At 41.4% G+C, this 22713-nt stretch overlaps 1 protein-coding gene across 1 annotated transcript in view; it reads right to left on the bottom strand.

Moving 5' to 3' along the window:
- Positions 1-22713, bottom strand: part of MYO10 (myosin X) — a gene marked incomplete at both ends in the record, with an annotated part of 150740 nt that overhangs the window by 19307 nt on the left and 108720 nt on the right. Inside the window, 8 exons of the mRNA XM_079533292.1 lie at positions 1172-1415; positions 2648-2771; positions 3563-4465; positions 4867-4906; positions 5182-5391; positions 6389-6495; positions 8851-8965; positions 9118-9242. Coding sequence (XP_079389418.1) covers positions 1172-1415; positions 2648-2771; positions 3563-4465; positions 4867-4906; positions 5182-5391; positions 6389-6495; positions 8851-8965; positions 9118-9242 — 1868 coding nt within the window. The remainder of the gene's footprint in view (positions 1-1171; positions 1416-2647; positions 2772-3562; positions 4466-4866; positions 4907-5181; positions 5392-6388; positions 6496-8850; positions 8966-9117; positions 9243-22713) is intronic.

The raw sequence follows: 22713 nt of genomic DNA on the forward strand, positions 1-22713 counted from the left end.
TTTGACTCAACTTTCAGTTCAAATTAGGATCAACAACCATTATCTGGCTCTTTTAAAGGAACGTTCAGCAGAGAGCTTCCCCAGGGAACAGCTGATGAAACCATGCAGTGACAACAAAATTTGGCTTGAGCACATTAGAAAAAGGACTAAATACACGTTATGGCATACGGGACAGAAACAATTCAATTTCAACCAAAAACAATAGCGGTAGGAAATTTACTCTCTATTCAGAGTTTCTTGAGAGCCAGTAGCGCGCTGTTTTTACAAGAGCAAGTCAGGATGCCCGTTGAAACTATTTGCGTTGTCCTGCCTGAATCAGGCTCAACCAAGACTTCCAAATAAAAGATTAAACTCACTTCCAATTTATTTCTGGTAGACAAAAATAAAATGCACGGCTGCAGTTTACAAGATGCTGACTGGAATCAAGTGTTACAGCCATTTCTATTTTCTGTACCAAGGAGGAAAGCTTATGTATCCTTATACAGAAACAAGACTATCAATATTAGCAAGCTCTAATTTTTAAATTAGATCCACTGAATCATAAAATATGTTGACTGTTTAAAAGTAAAAATACTATCCCTTAAAAAACCTTTTTGATGCATGCTATATAAAGCATAGAATTTTAAGGCATAAGAAACTTCTGTTAGCAAGACAGAAATTGTGAAGTTTGATTCAGCAATTCTAAATTTCTGAAATGCATATATGCATCTTGAAGACCTTCATGTAGAACTACCCTAATTATTTCAAACGTAAAAAATCATAAATATCTACCAAACATATAGCTTTGACTCATGCTAACTTAAATATATATTCATTGCCTATTAATTCCACCCTCTCCATTTGTGTTTGCCTCCAGCTACAGACTTGGCATCGTGCTCTGAGTTGCCCTGAGAATCATTACAGACTAAGTAGGGCTTCTTGTCTGGGAGAAGGCACAGACGAGTTCACTACAACAGCAGCTTTCTGAAGTACTTGGCACTGCCTTAACTGCAGCACTCCATGACTTAAAAGAGAGCCAAGTAAGGACAACACTTGCTTTCAAGATCTTCATCAAACACACTCATGCTTCCATTTCTACAGTTAGAAGGCAGAGCACTCAGTGTATTCCCAGATAACTCCCAAGAAGTATTTAGTAGGATATCATGTAGTATATAAACATATATAAACCTACTTTGCTGTTCTGACATCAATAGAACCCTTTAACTTTTCTTCACTGTCATTTTCGAAGTACATCAACCTGGACTGCCTGAGAACAAACCATCGTTTCTTCCAGTTCCTTCTGGAAAGAGTAGATGATCCGCCCCCCTTTTTGTGAAGCCAACCCTGCTTGAGTGCTTCCTGCTTGGAGCGAAACCACAGGAAGGTCTCATCTTTCAGGACACACCAGCGTCGTTTCCATGTGTTTATTAAGCCACCTGGCAAAAAGGGATAGATGTGGGTTCATGCATAGTTAAGACAAACAATTACATTATAAAACAGAAGCTGTGACCAAACCAACACTAGGAGATGCTGGCCAACGTACTGCAGTTGAAATGAGTCTCTGCTGCAAGACATGAAATGAAAGATCTAATTCTTGCATATCCTTAAAGCTACCATATAGTTGATAATCTAAAGAATCTTAAATTACAAATTATAATAATAGATATACTACAAAAATAATGTAACAAATGTATACAAATATACAGTGTATATTGATACACACATATACAGTACCTACATATAATAACTTACAATAAAGTTTTCTTCAGTATCTATGGTTATTAGGAGGTAAATGTTCAACTCAAAACCAGAAAATTTGGAAAAACCTACAAGAACCACACTTTAAGAGGGACATATGCCAGTGTGAGCTTGGTCATACCAAAGTGTAGCAATGCTGTGCATAAACTTTCTGTGATTTTGTTTAATTACACAATACAGCTTGCATTGTTGTTACCTGAGCTACAAAAGAACTCAACCAAACCAGTATATTCTTGTCAATCCTTATTGCCAACTGTGTCAGAGGGTAAGAACCATGCTAGCAATGACAGCATACATCACTTTTCACATCAGTGTACCCATGCACCTGTTCATCCCTACTCCTACTCCAACAAATTAAGTTATGCTAGTGATGAGAACGATACGAGATTTCACCTACATTATAATTTTGCGTTGATCATTACAAGTCCAAGAATCTTAACCAGAAAACTCCTCAGTATATTCTTGTAGAGTCTCTTATGTCCCTTTGCTATGCATACACTTCCTTTCTTTCTTTTAGAACCCAAAGGAAAGTTTACTGAAATCAGTAAAACTGGTTTGCAGCAGAGAACACTGCCCCTGGTACAAGGTTTTGATAGCAGGAATAAGCTTTCTTCAAAATTTGTTACCATTTGACTTTGCAAGATATTTTGCTAGGTTTGTATTGGATATTCCATTGTTTACAAGCCTTCAAGGATATAAAACGAAACAGAGGCAGCCAAAAAATTTTGATGTTTCATTGCCAGATGTAAGGCACTGCAAGGAACTTCATTTGAGAGCAGCTCTCTCCTGACTTTTCCATCAGCCTTCCAAAATTTTGAAAATAGCTGAAGTCTACAGGAATTAGCATACAAGGTTTATTAAATATTTCTGATTAGTTTGTGTGTTTAACAAATTCTTGTTCACCCAGTACCTTTCATGTACAGAAAGCTGTGAAAGTAGGGCAGGCTAACACAGCTATAGACAGAATCCCTCCGGTAGGAAAGTTCATCGTCTGTGTCAAACCTGGAGTCAAAATCTTCTTCGCTGTCTTCAAACTATGAAAGAAAGGAACAAAAGTAAAATGATTTCTCAGGAAAGAGCTTAGAAAAAACAGGTTTAGAAGTCTTCAGCTAAAATATTTTATGATGTATTGAATGAACACAATTTCTTTGGCTTTTATTACCTGAGCTGTAGCAGATATTTTAGTGCTAACATCTTCCTTCTAAAGAAGTCAGTGTTGCTGAAATATGTTTTCACTTTCCCAGACACCCAGTTTCACTGAAGTATTTCATGAGTGGCGGAAGAAATCATATTCTTCCAAAAATATTCATGAGAGCAAACTGTCAATTCAGTGAACAGCACTGAAAAAAGAGCCCTTCAATTAACTGCTTCAGTAATTCTACTGTTTGCCATCATCTGAAATTTACCCTTGAACTAATCTCAAATACATCTGACAAAATGGAGATTTCTGCAAGCAGTTTATTCAACCGTTCTTACTCACATGCAGAACTGAATCTGCCTTTTCCAAAATCAGTTCCCCACAATGCTACCCAATCCTCCCACTCCAATGGACACACAAAATTTTGCTTATGAACTGCATCCACGGCCAGGCACTGAGATCTTCATACAATAATACGCAGTTCTGCATTAAACTACACAGAACCATACCCTTGCATAATGCTAGAATTGCAGTCAACACTTAACTATGCCCATATGCAGCGTAAATAAGTTGAATTATGTAATACAAGCATTTCTAATAACAGCTACAGTGACTGCATGGTTGTACAATGGAAAAAAATCAGAAAGCATAAATCAATTATTAGATAATACAAGGAATGATACTTACAGAAGACTGAGCTCCTTCAGAACTAAACCTGTATGCTCCAGAGCTATTGTATGTCCCCACTGAGCACCGATAGTCCGGTGACCACTGGCTACTGTGCGAATTAGAAAAGGTCACACTGCTACCAGAAGTAATAGCACCATCTTCGTAATCATCTTGGTCGTAATCATAATCTCCATCTGGAGAAATAAGTTCCACAGAGTCCGGTGGTCTGCACGATACATTTTCTGGCATGCAGTATGTAGATTCACCACTTGAAGAGTTGTGGAGACTGACTGTATCATGTGTAGGAGGTATAAGCATGGTGTTGCTAGCAGCAGGAATTGTTGGCACCACAGTATCATTCATATACGGATCCTCTTCTGAGGAATCATCGCTTGTTCTGATGCCACTGGTCCTCTGATCAGAATGGCCGTGCTCACTTGGATTGGGCGAATCCTTAAATGCATCATCATCAGCTTCAAAGCCCTCATCTACCTCCTCCTCGGGATATGGCTGGCTGAAGTTAAAATTGGGCTTTTCACTGCAGGCATTTCCAGTTTGTTCAGTGAGCTCAGCAGGATATCCACTGCCCACAGAGAGCGACCTCTCAATGTTTCGGACACATTCATCGATCTCAGCAAAGTTCAGAGATTCCAGGAACTCCTGGGCTGCTCGACAAGCTTCGTCCTCGAGCCGCCTGAGTTCCTCATCTCGGAGTTGCTGCAGCCTCTGTAATGAAGCCTCAGTCAAAGACAGCTCCTGCTGCTTCTTCACACGCTGCAGGTCTTCAATTTCTTTTTCCAAACGCAAGATCTCTTCTACCTGCCTGCTTTCTTTCTGCCTCTCCACCTCTTGCTTCAGCTCCACTTCCTTCTGGGCTTTCTGAATGGCAGCCAGTTCCTGTTTCTTTCTCTCCTCTTCAGCCTGCATTCAAAACAGAAGAAAATACAATACTGTCTCCTCAATGCAAGACTATTTTGTAGTTTGTAAGCACTATACTCTGATCATGCTATTTATTTAAAAGAACCCTTGTCCCTACATCAGAAAGAAAACGAAAGAAAAAGAAAAATAAAAGAGTGATTGCATTTACTCAGAAATACTGAAAAGCTCAGGAATGTGAAGAAAGTTCTGTCTTTGCCAGAAATTAAATGAAGCATGAGGTGAAAGAAATTCCCATGCAAACAACTGTATCAAGTTTCCTTTGGTTTTATCTGCTAACAAAAAGTTCTGTTTAAACACCACAGATGTCTTTTATTTTTTTTTAATGGTTGGGTTGAGATACTCAAATAAACAGGATGGCTGCAAGTATTAAGAATATCATTTACCTGCTGAGCAAGACGCTCTGCTTCTTGCCTTTGTCTTTCCCTAAAAGTGAGGGAAGAAAATAGTTAGCAAATCAATCTCAACACATGATAATCAAATCCTGTGCTAGGGCAATAGCTCAGTTTTCAATCATCTGCCACAGGAAAGACAGCCAAAAATAAGGTCACAAAGAATATGTCTGTGAATATGTAACTACTTTTTTTTTAAAATCAAAAGAAGCACAGAATTCCAAAATCAATTGGCTTTACCTGCAAGAAAGTCTATTCAGAGTACAACCTAATATGGAATGGAGTGTGATGCAAGGGAGCATACTGCACCTTTCCTCTTCCTCTTTTCTTCTTTCTTCCTCTTGTCTCCGCTTCTCCTCTAGCCTTTCCCTGAAAACACGTCGAGCAATCTGGCCTCGCCGCTGCTTCTGAAGAACAATGGCTGCCTTCTTCAGGCAAAGGAACCTTCTCCTAACAGAGAATGCTCTGTAGTTCTTCTGTATCACAACCACATAGTATAGAACCTTTCTATACCTCTTTCTGGAAAAAAAAACCAAAACAAAAAAGGACAAAAACATCACAGAATAGAGTAAATTTATAAGGAAACAAAGGATTAATGAGCAGTTATGAGAAGTCCTATCATAGTCATAGTGACCTGCAATAATGAGGCACAGTAGTGAAGCAGTTTATTTTTTCTGCCTCTCTGGTGGTTTCTCCATTCTAATTCACATTCTCTTCCCCAGGAAAGGGAAGAGATGCCCTCATTTCCATGACAGAGCAATCTGTATTTTCGTTAAGGAAATGCACACTACCTGTCTTACATGTTCTTGTGCCCTTGACAAGAAAATGCTACCAAGTACAGCTTGTACATGCGTGTATGCATGCAGAGAAGATACTCATAGGTATCTGTCCAACATCTCTGAAAAGAAAGATCATGCACAGGTAGCTCTGTCATTAAAAATGAATACAGTTCTTGAGCAACATATTAGTCAGAATATAAGGAGAAGACTACATCATGCAAACAAGTTTCCTCAAACTGTCCTCAGCTGATTTGTAGAAAAAGCAGAGAAATAAACAGATGGGATGAGAAACTCCACCTAATACATAATGCAGGAAGCTGAGTAAACAAATGAAACATTAATCACTTACCTAATGTTTAGTTCTTAAAGAACCAAACTGACTAGTTGTATTTGCTCTCTATCATGAAAAAGCAAAGATAAATATGCATAATTTGGGGGCAGCCCCATTAGGTATCATCGTGCTAGATTTTCTGCCACTTATTTCATACCAAGATACCATTACAAGGATGGCTGACCTCCAGTCTTCCGTACTGTCCTATTCATTATATCAAAATAACTCTAACTCCATCTTTTTTTTAAATTCATGAGTCTGCTAAGGATATCAGATGTTATCTTCAAAAGCCACTTACAGGATTCGGATGCCTGGTTCCTACAAAAAGTGAAGAATTGTGTCCAAGGAATTTTACCACCCATTTGTACAAAAGCTTAATTAGTGTCGTTCCCATCCAGTCACTCACCGGGCTGCGTAACCTAAGATGTGTGCTCGGATAATCATTGCTGCCTTGGTGACTTCCACCTCTCGCTGTTTCTCTAACTTGTGTTCCAAGGACTCCCGGAGGAAAACCTACACAAGAAAAATTCTGGCTTAACTTGTGGATAGTGACATAGATCAAGGACAGCCATGCTCACAGAGCCATTCTCAGCAGTAAGCCTGAATTCAGAGTCAAGCACAGCATTTCCTTAACAGAAAACATATTTATTTTGAAGGAAAATACCTGCAGATGATCTTCTGACTTTGGATTTCAGTTGGAAAAGATTGAGTACACTAAATATAATTAACAGATTCATTACCAGGCTTTGCCATCAAAGAGTAACATGGGCCAAAAAGCTGTAGGGCTTAGTATGAACTTCCTGATTTCACAGAATCACAGCATAGCAGAGGCTGGAGGGGACCTCCTGGATCCATGCAGTCCAAGCCCTGCTGCAGCAGGGACACTCAGAGCAGGGAATTTGGGGAGCAGAAAGACTGCCCTGAGAATTCAGCTGTTTTACATTACGAATAGAGCTTCTTTAACCTCTTGCTATCGTCATTCCTTCCAATGTCACTGGTATAAACCTGCAGAAGTACACTGAAATGAGACTGGTTCCATATTCAGGCTGCCTGCTCTTGTACTTACAGGTGCAGAACTGCTGTGCTGGTACACACAAGGGCCAGGTATCCCTCACAGCTAACCAGCATCCTGCAGACAGACTGCTTCTGAGCTCACAGGGCGATGGACACATTCATCAACTATTTCTGTTTTGGCTCTTGTTTGTTTGGCTGGTTTGAGTAGTTTAGGAGTACAAAGGCCTATCACAAAACTGATGAAAGGCACAGTTCTGAGTTTTAAATGTAGAAAGGGACTTGATTTTGCAACTAATTATCAAACGCTAATGAACACATACAGTTCTACAGAGAGTCCCAAAGTTCCGCTACCTGAGTTGCACTGAGCAGCTCTTTAAATACATAGCTTTTAGTTCACGTATAAAATAGGCTGTGAAGGAAGAAGCCTTTTCTTTCTCTCACTGGGCAATCTTCCTTTGCTCTCCACACACTGGCTTTAAGAACATCCCAAAATTCTGATTCAGAAAGGCATTCAGCTACTTCCTGAACCAAAATGTTAAGATGTTAAGCACATACTATGCACCGGCTAACACATTTTCCTGAGCAGGTGCAATGCAGCCTGTGATGTGAAAACAAGAAAATTTCACACTCAAGCTGAATCACAGCAATGTTGTTACTACTCCTCTTAAATCACAAAGTGCCCCATAGTATGCTCAGTCTGAAACCAATGCTCCCTTGTTCTCTCCAACAATAAGCTATTTATGAAGACTCTTAAAAATGCACACACAGCTCTGGGGGCAATTATCCCAGTCCTCAGTATGGGAGGTTACAAGAGAGCTCTGGTTCCTGCTGACATCCTGCCAAGCAGTTGCTTAAAACAATTTGGGGTCCTCATAGATGTTATTATGCTAACATGCTAAAGCCTTGTCCAGAGTCTGTGCATAAGGATTGCTACATCTGCAATAAGAGGAACCAACATCTAGCTTTGTCTGCTATCACTGTATGATTTGCTCGCCACAGTCTATAAAAATGGGTTGAAAAATGATTTCAGTTACAATCAGAATATCTCAGATTTCATGTCCCAAAATAACTTTAAAATGATCAAATCATACCTCCCAGTATAATCCCTGAGACACCTCACACATGCCAAGGAATGCTGTTTGTAATCCACTCTCAGGCCTTTGTACCATGTGTTAATAGTCAGGAAATCTCAGATCCTGTACTGGAGAACCTTCTAACTTACCAAACGAGCATGCTGAAACACCTGGATTGTTTCATTACTCACAGTTACGTTCTTCTAATAAAAACAATGTGAAATTCTTTAAAAAAAACAGTGGCAGCAAAGTTCAGGTTGTCTGGCGGGACACATATGGAGTCTCTGAGGTGCCTCTGAGAACTCCTAGACTAGGACAAGCAAGCACATGTGGAGCTCAGCTCTGCTGTACCAACACTGGCTACAGTCCCTCTCTGTGTGACTTCCCCTGTGGAGCAGGAACCAGGTAGGTGAGTTCACTGCAATGAACGCAGCTCCTGGTAGAACAGAGCACTGCCTCAAGGGCTGGGGACTTCTCGGAATTCCAACATTCAGCAACCATGCTGTACGTTCCGATCCTCACCACTGCTCCTGCCTGTGAGTCCACCCAAGTGGGCTCTTCCTCTATAAGTGGCATGTAGGTTCAAGTGCCTCAGACAGCGAATTCCTTAGCACAACTACAAATTACTTACAGGAGTCTCTAGAGCATCAACAAACATGCTCAGCTTCCTTTAAAGCCAAATGTAATCACCATTACAGCTACACTTCTGCAGCTGTGCAGTCAAAATCCCTTCAACCTTGTATAAGCAGCAGCCACAACACGTGCGGTTGGATTACTTTACCTTATTTTTTCCAAGCTGCCATTCAGTACTTGTGTTGTCATACAGACGAAGAAGGATGGCACATCTCTCATTTAAGTCTTCGGGCAGAGTTAAGTTTCTCATGAGAACTTTATACCTGGCAATCAAAAAGTATTTATTGCTTCATTTAAGAAACATTCTGTTTTTACTCTATTTTTTTAATATTAGATTTTTACAGTATTCCTCTACATGAGAACATTGATTGATAGCCACAACTCACACCTGAAGTGCACACGTCGCTGCTTTTACCTTTTATAAAAGTCTTGGAAGGGCCTTCGGACTGGGAAGCCAGCCCTCCGAATCCTCACAGTCTCCAGCATCCCAGAGTAGCGCAGTTGGTTGAGCACCACTGTCTGATCAAACTGATCTGGCATCTGAAACAAGCAAGTATTTGAAAAAACTTCTAAGCATCAGAAATGTTTTCATCTCTAAATAACCAAAAAACCAACCAACCAAACAAGAGAGCCCCCAAAACAACAAGAAAAAAACCCATCCAAACAAAAAAATCTGCTTCTCTAAGTTTCCCTTGGTTTGCACGTCATTCTTCTGGGATCATTTTTAATTGAGAAAAAAAGACAGCCCAAGCCACTCTGTCAGGGAAACCTTCAAGTGCAGACCAGCTCTGCTCCTGCTCTCTGGAGCCTTCCAGTCTCATCTCCAAAGCCCTCAGGTTGCCCCGTGCTTCAGCCATGTCTTGAGATAAGGCAGCGCCAGCCACCACCACACAAAGCAGCTCAAGACAGTGCTAATCACCACCTGCAAAATGCTGACAGTCCCGACACTGAAGTAACACCTCATGTAAATGCGCTGTGATTCACAAGCCCAAAGGTCCACTCAAGCACACGGGTTTACCCTCCTGGACAGCCATTTGCAGGATTAGAGGGCAGCCTTTAGTACTTTGCAAGTGAAAGTTCGGAAGGCAGGATCTCACAGTCACTGGTTTATGTAAAAGTGAAGAGGTTCCCAGCGCAGCCAGTGCAAGAGCTTCAGCTGACAGAAATGAGAACAAGATCAAGCCCTGAGCAACTCTAAATCAGAGGACTCTCCTATTATTTATAAACTGGCTTTCATCATGCTTCTTTTTCAACCTGGCAAATAAGTGACTCCCTGAAATCTGAACTTATCGGAAGTAATTTCATGAGAAGACAGACTCAAAAGTTAATTAAAAATATTCCAAATTTTTTCATGTGCTTAGACATAAAACAGAATGCTAGTGATGCTAGTGATGTTAACTCTCATTTTCTAGCTAAGTAGCTTCTAAAATATTGATGCATCTGCTTCTAACCCCCTCCTTTAAGAGTCAGAACATCTAAAACAAGGCACTGTGATTCTTCCTGTCATTGATCTTTTCTTGGAGCAGTGAGAGACGAACTACTTCTCCAGTATTGAGCTGCAGTGACAAACATGTCCCCAGCCCTCACCACTCCTGCAGCAGAATTCTCCAGCCTCTTCCTTTGGAACAGGAGCTGAAAGTCATATGGAAAATTACTGTGTTCTGACCCTTCCTCTGCAGTCCAAAGCACTGAACAAAAATGCACATAATTTGTGGTTTTGAAAAAGCAGCCAGTTCCAGTGGTGAGCCCTGCTCTGCCCGGGGCAGTTGGTGCTGCAGGACCTGATGCAACCTGACCCAGGTGGATGAGGACATGGAGAAATTCTGACATCAAAAGCTACTGCTGCCCACTTCTGAGTTACATGCATGGCATCCAAGGAAGTCCTGGAGAGGTGTCAACTCTTTACCACACTGGCTGCCACTAGGTTTAGGGTTCTGCTGCAAATCACAGAATTGCTTGGGCTGAAAAAGACTTTCTTAAAGACCCTCCAGCCCCAGACCTTTGCCATGGGCAGGGCTGCCACCCACTAGACGAGGCTGCTCAGGGCCCCATCCAACACGGCCTTCAACCCATGGAAGGGGCACTCACAGCTTCTCTGAGCAGTCTGCGTCAGTGCTTCACCATGCTCTGAGAAAGAATTTCTTCCTAACATCTAACTTAAATCTCCCCTCTTTAAGTTTCCTCCTTGCCATTTCTATCAGGCTGTGTAAAAAGTTGGACCTCCTCTTGGTTATAATCATCCTTTAAGTACAGGAAGGTCACAAGAAGGTCTCTCTGGATCTAGCCTTCTCCAGAGACAACCCCAGCTCCATCAGCCTGCCTCTGTAATGTGATTTATCGTTTTATTTCTGTGCCTGCACATATATACATTAATGTTCTAGGGGAGGAAATGCCTTTGTGAGCGATGAAAACACACACTTTTTTTCTTGATACTGTGTTTAATCTGGATTTTGCCAACAACAGTCAGATATGCAAGTCAAATCTTTGCACTGTACTGCACACACGCATGGATTCTTACATTGAAAGCCCTGATACTGTCACGACTGGAATTGCCAATGCTCTCTGTAACTGCCCTCCCCATGGCACAGGCGTGCGAGGGAACCAGCCTTGCAAACCCACCATCCAACTGCAGGAACACACAGCCTGCCTCTGCACAGGTCACCAATGCTTCCCAAAGGGAAAGGACTGAGCACAGATGCACACAGTAACCATCAGAACAGGATATTGATTGTACAAGTCACGTCTGATTTGTGTCACAGACTGACACATGTCAATACAGCTTTTTCAATATCTGCTTTTGATTCTTCTACCCATACTCTTGTTGGCTCAAAGGGTAACACTACCCACCAGACTTGCAAACAAATTCATATTCTCAGTGTGGCAAGGCAGATGTGTGAATGGAGTGGATACATCAGAGTCAGGGAGAATTTCAGTGACACTGCAGATGTCTGTTCCTGCCCAAGGAGCTCAGAGAGCCAGCTGGCTGCTCCACTACATAATCCTTTTATCACCAGCCCCTGGCACCTCACAAGTCAAAAGTCAGCCACACTGCTGGTTTGAATGCTCTTGTTTCCTTTTTGGGTTTTTCTTTTTTTTTTTTCTTTTTTTGTTTTAAACTCATTTCCACCCACATTCTGATTCACAAGGGAAGAAGAAACATTTTCAAGACTTTTTTCTTGTGAATACAAAAGTAAGGCACAGCACTGTTTGGTCACCAGCAGCTGAGATATCAGAAGCCGGCACTTTTTTAAGAAAAGCATGATACACTGCAAGAGATATTAACATGGTATCAGCAGGGCAACATAGGGACCATTGCAATTTTAATTACATAAGCATGTCCCTTCACTTTCCTAAGTAATTATTTTTAAGTACTGATAGACATGGTGGTATTAAATGGGAGGGTCAAATCTTGCCCTGGTGTATCACTGGAATTACATCCCCAATAAATTTGGCTGCTGTGCAAAAACCTGGAGGCAGGGGTAAGCAATATGCTGGACTCCTACAATTCTCATTCTGGAGTTACCAGAAGATACAGATCTCTCATCACCTGGAGGGTTTTGGCTGAGCCATCACAGATACTTCAGCAATAAGGAGAGCTACAGCAGGTCAGGGAGGGAACCATAACACAACACACTAAAATGGGCTGCAACTACATTCGTAACAGCCACAAAGCCTGGAGCAGCATTAAATAGCTATGCAAAGGGTATTTACCCAAGGAGCTGAGGGACAGTCTTGTGTCTTCAGAATTCCTGGGATAATTACATTAATTTTCAGGTTTGTACTCAGGTAACATGGAGGTCTGATAAGCATTTATCAGTGTTGTTGCAAAGAGGATTTGTTTCACAGACAAACACTTTGGAAGAAATTGTATTTTGTAGAAAAAATCCAGATACCATAAAGCAAAATCCTATCTGATTATAAAACACTATCAAATTCACAGTTTTTCATAGTAAAAATTAGAATTGTTTGCTGTGCAGATCAACCTTATAAAAGAGAAGGCCTTATAAAAGAGAAGGAACTTGACCGATTGCTTTCAAAATTTTTGACAGAGGCAGAAAGCTTCAAGTCAATTTTGTTTTCATACATATTTCCCTTTAACCAAGGAATGGCAGCACTAAACAACTCTGACACACAAAATCAAAAGGCAAGGGCCACTCTCGTGGGTCACAGTCACATTCGGGCACTGACCAACATGTACGTAGAATTTCTTAGGCTTTTGATACCTACGATTTAAGACTGTTCAACATGATAAAAGTTTCTTTAAAATTATTTTTTTAAAGAGTGGTACACTGTTTTATAGCACAAATTGTAATTTCTCATTTCCAGAATCAAAGAACCCTAGGATGGTTTCAGTTGGAAAGGACTTTTAAGATCATCTAGTTCCAACCCCCTGCTATAGGCAGGGACACCTCCCTCTGCACCAGGTTGCTCAAAGCCCATCCAGCCTGGCCTTGAGTGCTTCCAGGGATGGGGCATCCACAGCCTCACTGGGCAACCTGTTCCAGCGTCTCACCACCCTCACAGGAAAGAATTTCCTCTTAATATCTAGTCTAAATCTACACTCTTCTAGTTTAAAGCCATTTCCCGTCATTGTGTCACTATATGCCCTTATAAAAGGTCCCTTCCCAGCTTTCCTGTAGGCCTCTTCAGGTACTGGAAGGCTGCTGTAAGGTCCCTCAGAGCCTGTCCTCACAGGGGAAGTGCTCCAACCCATTGATCATCCCAAAGTCTTCCATGAATTTGCACTGTATGGCACTAGAATCAAGGCTTTAATGGGACCTGGAACCTGTGCAGGTGAGACTGGCTCCATAAACTGCTAAGTAACTGCTCTGATAACCTGTGAGCCTCCTGAAGGGCAAAGCTGCTGTCTAATGTCAACAATTAGAAGAAACCATTAGGACAGACATCTGATTTCTATGCATAATTTTAACTATAAAATAGTTCCTTAGATTAAAGTCTGATGGAGGTCAGAAAAAATAAAAAAGCATCCCCTTACCCTGGGCAGCTCCATCAGTGGAGGCTGAAAGTGAATAAGATGTATATAGCTTTTGTTGTTCTGCAGGTTGTTTTCTCCATTCAAACAAAGAGCACACCTGGCTTTCACCAGTCAGACATCCTTTTCCATCCCAGAACTACTGGCTGCCTCAGTACAGCCACAATAATGATGGATTTTGCTTAGGTAGGAGGAACTTCACAGAGAAAGAGATCAGAAGAAAAAAAAAAAAAAAAAAAAAAGAATAGGAAAAGCAAACAAACAAACAAAAAGCCCTCACAGGCTCTTGTTTACAGATTTCTCTTTGACAATGTGTGTAGGATGGCATCAGTTCAATGCCATATCTTACAAGTTATGATTTTCTGTGCTTATGCAAGTGTGGAAGACAGATACAGAGTTGGTAAAGATGAACAATTAATACAAGGATATGAAAAGTAATTTTTTATTTGAAAACCTGTAACTTTTCTCACTTTTCTTCAATTCTGTTCTCCTTCACTTCTAGAATGAAGTCTTCCCCTGCTTTGCAGTTGCCTTCTGCATCCCAAATTGCACTGATGTCTTTTTCAGAAATAAAATTATCCTGTCTGCACAAGGGGACCCATTCAACCAGATCTTTCTGAAACAGTCCCCCATATTTCTCTGATCTCAATCACCAACTCTACAGGTGAAAACTAATGTTAAGCTTTTCTCCCAGATGAATGTGAAATGTGTGAATTACAATTCACGGTCTCTCTGAACTGATAAGAACATTTCTTCATGCCCATCGTTTGGCTTTTTAAACCACATGACCCTTAGTGGTTCTTAACCGTCCACGCAACCCGGCAGCCTCTACTTGTGCCAAGGACTCAAACAACCTGACAAAATGCCTGTGGTCTCAATAGGAAAACAAATTGCAAAGGCAGGATGGGCAGTGGCTAGGGCATTCTCCCTGTTAATTCAAGAGACTTGAGCTGCAGTGCTATGTTGGTCACTATCCTGCCTTGAACAAACCACCTCTCTACCCCCAGTTTCTCCAGCCACACGTCGTTCAGGTGCTTGCTCCATCAACTTTGATGGCATTCTCTTACACAACAGTGTTTCAACGCCATAACCACTACAGTGACAGCACAATGATCATGAAAACCTCCCTGTACCTGGAGTGTCAGTCTCAGTCATCTGAGAGCAGGTGCATTTCAAAGAAAGATAAAGAAAATAAACCCTCTGTGGTCTTCTCAAGTGTGCATACAGCTGTAACCAGAAAAGATTCAGGTCAAACAGCAGCACATTTGATGATGGCTCTATTTTTGAAAATGTTCCCTTCCTATCCCAGAGCATTTGTGGCTATATAGACAAGTGCTGTAAGAGTACAGGAGAATAAAAACTAAGAACATGTCACAGCTAAAAAGTTTTCTTCGTATTTCCAGTGCATGGCAGTAGGAATATTTGGATAAACATTAAATAACAGTGAATATTTTGCATTCTGAAATTCTCTGGATATCGACAAAAAGCATGAAAATCCTATAAAAAGTACCAACAATGCTGGTGGTAGCTTGTAAAGAGCATGGGCATTGTTAAATCAATCCTTACACCTCAAACACTCCCCTGCAGACTCCAGGCCAGATTTCACTGCTCACTCAATAACGATATACTGCTTCATTTATATAATCTCTGCAGGTCTGAACATGCAAGTGCTGCATTTACCAACAGCAAGTGTTTACATGATTAGTTGATCTTCTCTTCAATTCCAGCTACTGCATCTGGCCTGCATGCTTCATCTTCCAGCCCAGAACAGCTCAGTTTAAGTGACAAACTGAACTCTAACGCTATAGGTTAGAGATGCAGGTGTTAAAAAACGCTGCTGTGTGGATGGAACACAGCAATTTTAGAGTTTGTTTATCATTTCAAAACAGCCAAAGGTGGAGAATTAATAAATTCCTAAATAAATTAAAGTATCTATCTTCTGCCTGTCATCCAGCTTTACAGTACAAGTGGGGGCATCTCAGGGATATTTTAATGAAAGCAGTCATTGCTATGCAGCAGTATGTTACCAAAGTGACCCTTTGGCACCAGTGTTTAGGATTTCAACCGGGTCAAGACATGACTGAGTCAGGACCACTGACAAAGATGTCATATTTCAGGTCTTGCCAGTCTGTAGCAAAGATAAGAACTGGATCTAGCTTGATAATTGGAGGAAAGCTGCTCAAATGCTTCTGACTTGCTTGCTGTGATTTCATGCTTTCACCAGCAGTACTCAATGCCCTTGCAATCCTGGAGCTATTTAAACTAGCCTGTGTCACTGTTGTCTTGTATTTCAGAGTAATTTTCTTTCTGATTGGTTTGTATGAACCAAACTCTACCCTGAGTAAACACACAGCAGCCTCCCTGCAAACCTTCCTTTCTGAAAGTATCTGAAGACAGGATTAGTCCACTTCTCTCAACAGTGGCAATTTAAAATCCTAGAGCAAAACTAATTTCTCATGATTATGGTGTATAATTTCTTGTACAATAATTAAAACCTCGTGGAATAGGAACAGATCGTTAAAGGCACACACTTAAATACTGGAGACATCTAAGTTATCTGATATCTAACCTACTCGGTTTAGAACTATGTATGCAGGGGCTAAGTTTTTAGCTGAAGTGAGCCTTTGTTGCTTGAATACATTATTTAGAGTCCATTGAAATGCACAGCAGGTCACACAGGCCGTTTGCCTACAGGACCATCCATGTGAAACAGACGATTAAGAGCATTTGGGAAAAGAGGGATTTAAGATTTGGAGCAGCTCTGGCAGTCTCAGGGCACTGACAGAAGGTACAACTCACAGCAGAGACTCAGCTGGAATTCTTCACGGGCCCTCCTTCCCCACCTGTGAATAATCCATTGCCATTTCATCTGAGGTCTGCCTAATTAAAGCCTCCAATCCCTGCAGACTAAACCCCAATCTGGCTTCATTCTCCTCACATTGTGATCGGTCAGCAGGCTTCTCCTGAAGAGAATCAATCAGACTGCCTGATAGCTACACACCATGGAGGGACATACTGAGATGTACTAATTACAAAGACAGCTGTCCTGCCTTACCAACCCTATGTCAAGGCAGTCAACACCAGTTTGTTACAATGGTCAAGAGAACAAAGCCACCTGCCTGTGTCACGCACTGCTCCACATCTGCTGAGGCTGCATACAAGCCAATTGCACAAGGTGAAATCCTGACCCTCCAGGTCAGCAGGGACTCCACACAACCAGCACAGACTAAAACTACACCCATGTTCTTTTTTTAGCACTTTCATCATACTACTATTCCTCCACACCAGACTTTTCAACTATGACCTACAGGTTTTTTGTTTTTTTTTTTTTTTATTTGCCACCATATTGGTAGGCTGGTCAAATAAGTTCCTTTCTGTATCTAAAAGCAGTAAAACACATTTTAGGATGCTTTCTGTAACGTGATTTCTTCTTGTTTGCATGACACAGATAATGGGAGTCGAACTAAATGATCTCCAGAGGTCCCTTCCAACCCCTATGATCCCGTGATTGGCTATTTCTTAGTATCTTGCTTTTATTGCTGAAAGACCCAAAGATTTATCAGGAAGTAGGAAATTAGGACAAAAATACTTGAGATGAATTTCATCTTGCATGGCCGAAACCTGACATAGTTGTAAAACATTGTCTTGGAACTACCATTTTAAGAACCTCACGCTGTCTACTTCTAATGTCCACTGCAGTATTACCACAAGCCATCTGGTGCTTCAATACCTGAAGCCCTTCAAGTGGCCAGTTCTGGCTGAAATGCTAATACGGTATCACTTCAGCAGTACATTCTGAAATAGTACTACGGATAACTTGTTGCCACGGTTGCATTTCTCCTTGCTTACCCTCAATGACAGAAAATCAAGCAGCCCTTTCTCGGACTGCAACGCCACACAAGAGAAGAAGACATAGGAGCTGACATGGCACTCATCTGAAGGACAAAAGATGCCAGCTCATAAAGCACAAGGCAAGCAGAAGAGGAACCATCAGTCCAAATGGCACTGCTCTGTGTTTCAGTCCTCAGGCACTGACCTGCCACTTTCTCTTGGTCTGGTCACGCACTATTCCCTCAGGACCGCATGCCTGAATTCCATTTAGGACGTGAAAGCCTTCTGTGCGTGGGCTAACCTTTGTTTTTCATCTGTGTAACTGCTACTGAAATACCGCATCTAAACCTGAAGTACAATAAAGGAGGATGCGTAACTGGAAAGCATTTAGGGAAGGGCCGTGAGAGTAAAGACCAGACCAAAAAAAAGCAGTAAGAGTCTTGAGGACCTTGAGGAGCTTACCAGTGAGAGGACTGTGAGCCCTTGATGGTACTCTGCAAGTACCTAAACCAAGAGCATACCTTCAACAGCAGTTTCTAAAACATAGCAGATAAACATATCATGAGCATGAAAATCAAGGGAAGACATTCAAATGAGAAGGCACAACATTTTTTTTCACTGTCTGCATTCATTGGAGCAGCTCATTTCTGCTGCTGGACCCTCTAAAACCACCAAGCACAAAGGGAGTACTGGGTGTCTTCCTTCTTCCAGCAGGTGGTTTTCCTGACTGCTTGCCATGCAGCTGGTTAGACTAAATGATCTCAGCAGCTCCCTTTCATTTGTGGATAAAACAATGATTTATTTATTTGGGAAAGCTTAGTGCTGGCTGCTTTAACCTTTGGTACTGGAACTCCCAAAGATTGACTTTGCATCAAAGATAGGAAGGAGACACAGCTACTGACCTGCAGCGCACGTTATCATCCAGAGCTGTGCATCCCACACAAAAGCTTCATGGGGCAGAAGCAAGTTCATTTCTTATGCAAGTATTTGACAGGCCAGCAAGGGAAGTGTGGCTGAGCTTCTACTGTGGCTGACTGTCTACAAAGAGTCAGGCTGTAGAATTGTGCACTAGCTTAGATTAAGTCATTACAAAGCCTTTACATAAATGTCACAAATTAACAAAAAAAACCCTTAACATTATCAACTCCAGTGTTAAAAAAAGGAAAAACCCTGCAGCAATAATAAATCATAACTCCAAAAACTTCAAGGTTTAATAAAAAAAAGTTTGAGTTATCTTTAATTAAGCATGGAGTGCCATGACAGTTAGCAACTTCTTAGTTCAGTACCAAAAACCGGACTCAAGCAAAGTTAAGCACTTGATCACATCCTTTTTCAGTACTGTGGCCACAAGCAGTTTCTCTTTCTCTGATGTGTTTTGTGCCTGAATGCAGTTTATTCCCTCAGTAGACCATAGAAGGCAGCTATAAAACAGAGCTGACGTAATGCACAGCTGTGCTGCTTTCTCAAGCAAGTAAACTTTAGAGCACACTTCCTACTTTGAAGAAAAGACAGGAATTAAAAAAATATCTCCTGAGGAGTCCGTTCACTTCCTCATGTATCAAGTCTTCTGTGTGAAAGTCATTATGAGAAATTAGCCAGGCTTCAATCATAGCCAATACCTTACATGAGTAAATTAGGAACACCGCAGAATATTCTACTGAGCAGCTTCGAGTTGCTGGGAAACCAGAGGTCAGGCAGCACTGAAAGGGCAGATTATTCCCATCTCGGCAAAGGCACAGGGCTCCATTCAGTGTGCAGCCCTGGCTCTCACTACAGGCTGCAGTGGCGTGCGACCCAGCAGCCTGAGGGACAAGCACCACCCAGCTGCCCCAGGACCACTGTGCACCACTCTGCACCAAAGAACTCCTTCATCTCTCCATGGCAATTGCTGTTTTGCATCATCATCAAGGGCACACTTCCATCTGGAATGCCTGGGACATCCAGGGGCTTACAGGGCTATGCTTAAGCAGATTCACAGTGGTCCTGTAGACTTGCAGAGGTCTCAAGACCCACTTAAAGCTTTAAAAGCAGGAAGAAACTTGTAAGACTGCAGTTCTGATACTTTTTAAGTCTACAGAAGGGAAATCAAAGTTTACAGAAAGTCGTGAAAATCCCTAAGATTAGCAGAGACATCTGTCTGGCTGACATCAAGAGTTGTGTGATGGCTCAGATAAATGACCCAGCTTAATCCCATATAGTCACTATGCTAATTATTCCCACTTTCATCTCAGCATGTCTCAGATAGCATCAGTCTAACTTTGGTATTTTTCTTAGAGTTTGGTCCTTCGTGCTTCTTCTCTTCTATCCTCGTGCTTTTTTATACTATAAATTCAGGACTTGCCCCGTGGATCTACAACCAGCTAGACAACAAGATACCAAGGCCAAGAGAATGGTGTATGTTTGAAAGAAAGGACAGAAAACAAAGGCAGTTGTTTGTTCTTCTATATGTGCGTATCACAGAAAAAGGCAACAAATACATTCTTCTTGGACTCCTTTGTTATAATACAACAGATGCCCCCTCTTTAATTAAGAGTTGGAAACTCTCCTACATGAGTTCTTTGATGTTTTGGAAAACAACATCAAAATCAAATTAGATTTATCTAATAATTCAGATTTTTTTTTCCCTTAGAACAAACAAAAAGCCCTTTACTGATTTCTTTATATGTTACCTAAACAGAAGATGGAGAAGCTCTTTCCCCCACATCTCCTTGCAGATCACAGCCACTTCTGCTGCCACCATGGCCAGGCTGAAGGCACAAATAACTCAACTTCAGCAGCAGGAGATCGGGTAGAAGCTACCCATACTCCCTACAACCACTGCTAATAATGTCAGTTGGCAGCCAAACAAAAAACACCCAAAGAAACAACCAACCAGTTTGATTTCATTGCCATAGATTATACATCGGCAAGCACTAACACTTGCAATCAAAGACACTGTATATTTTCCTCTCACAAAAAAATGGCACCAACTTAACTGTTTGTGCCACTTCCCACGTACTTGTGAAACAAGTGTTAACTACAGACTAAACTGGCTTTGCTTTACTAGCATGTTCCAGAGTTCCCCCAGTCTGATGGCAATCATCTCTCTTAACACCAATATGCCACATGAAATAAAATCAAGTGATCTGTGTGTGTACACATACACACAGAATGAGGTGCAATATATGGTAAAAATGACATGTGCATCTAATTAATTTAACCTTCAACCACTTCAGTGATTTCACTGAGATGCCACTGTTCATCTCCAGTAAGCATGCAAATTTTAAATTCAGGGATGCTTATCAATGGCCTTTTGTCTTGCTAAGCACTTTTATTAGTGCTTCTTCTTACATGAAGCACATGTTTTGTTGACTCCATCTATTTTTTAACAATCCTGTGGAGAAAAACTCTGCCCTAACTTAGAATTTTACAATCTGCTGTGTTACATTTAATTAAGGCTCTTTCTGTCATTTAGAACTGAAATTTCCTCTATCCATCTTCTCTCTGGAAAATCTGGAAAATACAATATTGAGACTCCCTAACTGCTAAGATGCATTTTCATTGCTGGCATACCCAAACTATGTTTTCCAGGGTAGCACTGTAGACTGCACATCAGTGGAACAAGAGATGTAAAAAAAATTCCTTCTGCCTCTGTGCAGATGACTAGCAACTTCAGTCTGGGTAGACAAGTGTAAGAGAGCTGCACATCCACCTCACTCTTCTCCAAAGCGGTGTGACAAGAGGCATTGTGGTTATAGGGACTCTATTACGTGCAGGACTGCACATCCAGAGCAGCATAAATAACTAAAGCAAAGCTTCTGGCGTGCACTTAGAGCTCATTGAAGCCAATGAGATGCACATGCCCTTTAAGGACTTGGCTGATCTCAGGTGCTCTAGGTTGTACATGGCAGTGGTCACAGAGAAACAGCAATTTTCGATGTCTACACAGCATTTTCTCCTCTGATAAATTCCTAGGCTGACATTAAGTATACAACAAAGCATAACGCCTACATGTTTGAGTCAGAAAGGAATCATGAGGGTAGAATCAGCTTTTCTAAACTGGATTTTGTTTGCTATGTGAATTGTCTGATTACATGAACAGCTTCTGTAACAAATTTAAGTGCTGGGCCGCTTTAAACAAAAATCAAAATTTCTGCCTTTGAAAGACTACTCAGTTAATGGTAACATAACTCAAATGCTGGACACGATCTCTTTTTGGCTAAAGACACACAAATTGTTTGACTGGCAAATGTTCTTTTTGTGCTGAATCTGGGGCAGCCCCTCATGTGAGAAAGCCAATGGCACTGAGGCTTTGGCATTCATCTGGCTTTCTGAAAGCGGGTTCCTTCTCTTAATCTACTTTATCTTTGCTTGACCCTAAGATGTTTGAGCTCTCCAACAACCCTACAAAATAGATACCTAAAATTTAAGGTTTACAGAGAGTAAGTTTCAAAAACGCCGTGATATATCTCATCCTGTTAACTCTGAAAATACAGCACAGCACTGAGAGTTTGGCAACAAACTTGCCTTTTCTACACTAAACATTGTGCAATGCTCACAGGTGCGTGAGACGCTCCGAGGTGGCAGCCAAAACTGGAAACTTCTCAGTGGCCTGTATGATTTACACAGTGCCAAGCATTTCTTGGCTTGTGCACAGAAAACCTGGAACTTCACAGAACGGAATGCCTAAATGAAGTGTATACTTACCCCATGCACGGGATTGAACAACAAAATGAACAGTGTCCAGGGAAGCAATAGAGTTTAGCTTCCTACCACCTCCATAGCCAAGCTCCAAGGAGCCCTGGCCTGCTGTCCAGCTCACTACTGCTGGAACGGGCAGCTCATCAGGAGCTTGGAGGAGAAAGACCAACAGAAGCAACCTCAAACATCATCATGCCTTCACCCCAAGCTTCCGGTAGATCAGGCTGATTGCCATCATACAGACACAACTCAGCAGACATCCTGCAACATAGCAACAGTGCAAGGAATGGACACATCTTATTGTTTAGACTTATGAAGTGCCAAAAACCACTAAATAAGACATACTGAGTGTAAAGTAGGCAACAAAAAAAAGCAGATTTGATGCCCTCTTGGGAAATATTTCCCGCTTAAATTATGTTGTGAGGTGATTGCACATGTTCTGGAGCGTAGTTAGTCCTCACAAATCTATCACAAAGAGTTTTTCTCCCATGAAGTCTCAGTTTGCAG

Source organism: Tetrao urogallus, assembly GCF_951394365.1.
Source record: "Tetrao urogallus genome assembly, chromosome: 3".
NCBI classification, from domain to species: Eukaryota; Metazoa; Chordata; class Aves; order Galliformes; family Phasianidae; genus Tetrao; species Tetrao urogallus.